Source organism: Propithecus coquereli, unplaced genomic scaffold, assembly GCF_000956105.1.
Source record: "Propithecus coquereli isolate 6110/MARCELLA unplaced genomic scaffold, Pcoq_1.0 Scaffold117, whole genome shotgun sequence".
Classification (NCBI taxonomy): Eukaryota; Metazoa; Chordata; class Mammalia; order Primates; family Indriidae; genus Propithecus; species Propithecus coquereli.
In genome coordinates, this window is record NW_012135747.1 from 1796887 (window position 1) to 1800430 (window position 3544).

At 32.4% G+C, this 3544-nt stretch overlaps 1 protein-coding gene across 1 annotated transcript in view; it reads right to left on the bottom strand.

Annotated features, from left to right (window-relative positions):
- The window catches only part of CCAR1 (cell division cycle and apoptosis regulator 1), a 70360-nt gene that overhangs the window by 23783 nt on the left and 43033 nt on the right, over window positions 1-3544 (bottom strand). Inside the window, exons 17-18 of the mRNA XM_012658503.1 lie at window positions 528-767; window positions 96-207 (exon numbers count right to left, since the gene is read on the bottom strand). Of these exons, the coding sequence (XP_012513957.1) occupies window positions 96-207; window positions 528-767 (352 nt within the window). The remainder of the gene's footprint in view (window positions 1-95; window positions 208-527; window positions 768-3544) is intronic.

Sequence of the window (3544 nt, forward strand, 5' to 3'; positions counted from 1 at the left end):
AAAAAATATTAAAATTATAGATTTCAGGGACATAAAGTCACCAAACAAAATGTTATTTTTAATCCTAAGGAGTAATAAATAAATTTGAATTATACCATCTTCTTCATCCTCAGCTTCTTCTGCTTCCATTGGATCATATTCATCTTGATTATTATCTTCTTCAGTTTCATCGTCATCTTTAGAATCATCTTTTCTTTTATCTTCTTTCTGTAATTTAAAATGCCTTAAAATTAAGAAATCTCAAACATCTAGTGACTAAAACTAGAAAACATCAAATCCGTTAAGTTAGTTTCACATTATAACTTTTTAATTATAATAACATACTTCAAAAACAAATGATTAGAAAACTAGCTACAGATGTTTATATGGGCTTAAATCGATGATTTATATTTCTAATAATACACTAAAATCTTTCGGTTTGTTCATTACATTTTACTATTCTCATGGAAACTAACATTCTGTTACAATCTAGAAGACTCACTAAAAACATCTAAATCAGGTTAATAGTCACAAAAATAATCAGAGACCTTCCGTTCATCTCTATCTTCTTTTTTATCTTTATCATCGCCTGATTTTCTCCGTTTGGGTTTTGGATCATCGTTTTCATCATCTCTTTCTTCTTTCTTATCTTTTCTGTCATCCTTTTTGCTCTTCTTATCCTTTTCTTTTTTGTCCTCTTTCTCAGGAAGAGATAGTAATGATTTGTATATTCTGACACCAAAATCTCTTTGAAGCATTTCATTAAAAAGTTCTGCAAACAATGAAACCTATAAAAAGACACTAACATTAACTCAACCAACTTCAACAGAAATACTGAATAAATCCAGCACGGTTAGTAATTTATTAAAGAAAACCCGGCCACATCTAACAATTATGTACACTTATAATAACTGATGTTGAGGAGGCTTAAAATTCTCAAAGGAATGCTCTCAAGAGTAAAATACTATGTACAGTTTGGCCAAATATTATATATAAAATAATAGGCCTACTATAGAAAATATGGAAGTGAGTGGAAAAAAGGAATTTCTATCATCCAAACATAACCATTAATCTTCGTGATAAATGTACCTTATTCACGTATTCAACAAGTTTTAAATCAAATGCCTACTATAAAACAGGCCTGTTTTAGGCACTGGAGAGATAGCATTGAAGAGAGCCAATACCCATCCCCACACAGTGCAGCTAATAATCTCATGGAGAGAAGGAATAACCAAATCAACATAAAATTTTAAGGAAAAAAAAGAAGAAAAGCAGAATAAACACATAGAGAATAACCAGACAGAGTAGTCAGAGAAGGCCTCTTTGATCAGGTGACATGTGAAAAGTGATCAGAAGGAGGCAAGGAAAAGAGCCACATATAATAGATACCTAGGAGAAGAGCACTTCTGGCAAGAGAAACAATTCAAAACCCTGAGTAGGGAGCATGTGTTACTTACTATGCCAAGATCCATGGATAATGAACTACAGCATACTCGTGAACCTAAAATTAAATACTAATTTCCTATATACATACTTCTAAGGTTAAAGATCCACTGCTATCAACTGATCCTTAAAAGGGTCTAAAACTTGAAATGGTTCACCACAGCTCTCAGATGTGTAATCTCCAGGAATCTGCTATATTTGGTAAAATATTTTAATCAGCCTATTTTCCTGACCATAAAGGATAATGCAATTTACCACAATTACAATTGATTTCATAATCTATTTTTCTTTCTTTTTTTTTTTTTGAGACAGAGTCTCACTGTGTTGCCCGGGCTAGAGTGTCATGGCGTCAGCCTAGCTCACAGCAACCTCAGACTCCTGGGCTGAAGCGATCCTCCTGCCTCAGCCTCCCGAATAGCTGGGACTACAGGCATGTGCCACCATGCCCGGCTAATTTTTTCTATATATGTTTTTAGCTGTCCAATTAATTTCTTTCTATTTTTGGTAGAGATGGGGTCTCGCTCTTCTTGCTCAGGCTGGTCTCGAACTCCTGAGCTCAAACGATCCGCCTGCCTCGGCCTCCCAGAGTGCTAGGATTACAGGCGTGAGCCATCGCGCCCAGCCTATTTTTCTTTAGTTTATGTACAATCTCTATAGATTTTAAATTTAAAAAATTTATTAGTAGTAAAATGTTCATGAAGATGTTGAAAATTACATTCTCTTAGCCATTAATGTAAATTAAACAAAATCCCTATTTGTGTAAGTAGTAAGAAGCATATTTTTCACCTAGAGTTTTCTATTTTCCATTATTTAGACATAGAAAGCAATAATTACAAATGTATTACATAGAAAGAAGCCTAGAACTGTAAACAGAAGAGCAGAATTATTTCTACGTACTTTACCCTTATAAACAATGGAAGTTCAAGATACATCTAGCATTAATATTAAATAAGCCAAAGATTTATAATTAAATTTTATGATATATTGTCTTCAGAATTTCTTTTAAACTCACGTACCAAAATGACTTCTGCATTCTAATGTAGATTAAAATGAAACTAAATACGTTAGGTGGGAAAGAAAAAATAAAGGAACAATTTGCTAGCAAAGGGCAGCTTCAAAAACTGCTCTTTCCACTGAGTAGCATTACTTTGAGATGCTTTAAATTATTTTTTTCATTTACTTATTTCTTCAGTGATTATTACATGATAGGCACTATTAGGAATTATTGAAATTTATGGCAACTGCTAACAAAATAATGTAAAATCACACAATATCTAATGTTTAAGGACCCTTGCTTACTAGGACCATTAACATATAAAAAAAATTTGAAATATTTTTATGCTTGTAACATATTTTATATCAAGATCAATAAGCATGCACTTTATCTTTTATAACCACCGCAGTTGTCCTCTATCTGTAAACATCTCTAGCCCTTTCCTTCCTTTTCATCTTATCACATGGTAAACAATGACCTTCTAGATCAAGGAAGTAAGACTAATTTTTCCAATTAATGTATAAAAAATTTTAAATGTGAGATATGTTATGATATAATAATAGAACACATAATTTTAGTCATAATTTTGTGTAGGGTACTATAGAATATTTTTGGAAATTCTATTTCATTTAAAGAATAAAGCAATTACTTAGGAATAAAAGTCTTCAAGTGCTTTCAAAATAGAAATATGACTACACATTGTAAAGCTACTCTAAAATTATTGTACAAAGAAATAGACTGGCGTTGAAAACATAAACATCAATTATTTTTTCTTACAACTCAACCAATCAAAAGTAAAATTTTAAATCCCATTAAATGGTATTAAATGTTGTTTTAATTCTATGGAAAATAATAAAGCATTACCTAATCCCCAAAGGAGACAAGTAAACATTACGGATCTCCTGATTAAAGAATACTCCACTACTTATAAAGAATCTTAGAGGCTGGGTGCGGTGCCTCAAGCCTGTAATCCTAGCACTCTGGGAGGCCAACGCAGGCAGATCGTTTTGAGTTCAGGAGTTTGAGACCAGCCTAGGCAAGAGCAAGACCCCGTCTCTACTGAAAAAATAGAAAGAAATTAGCTGGTCAACTAAAAATACATAGAAAAAGTTAGCCAGACATGGTGGT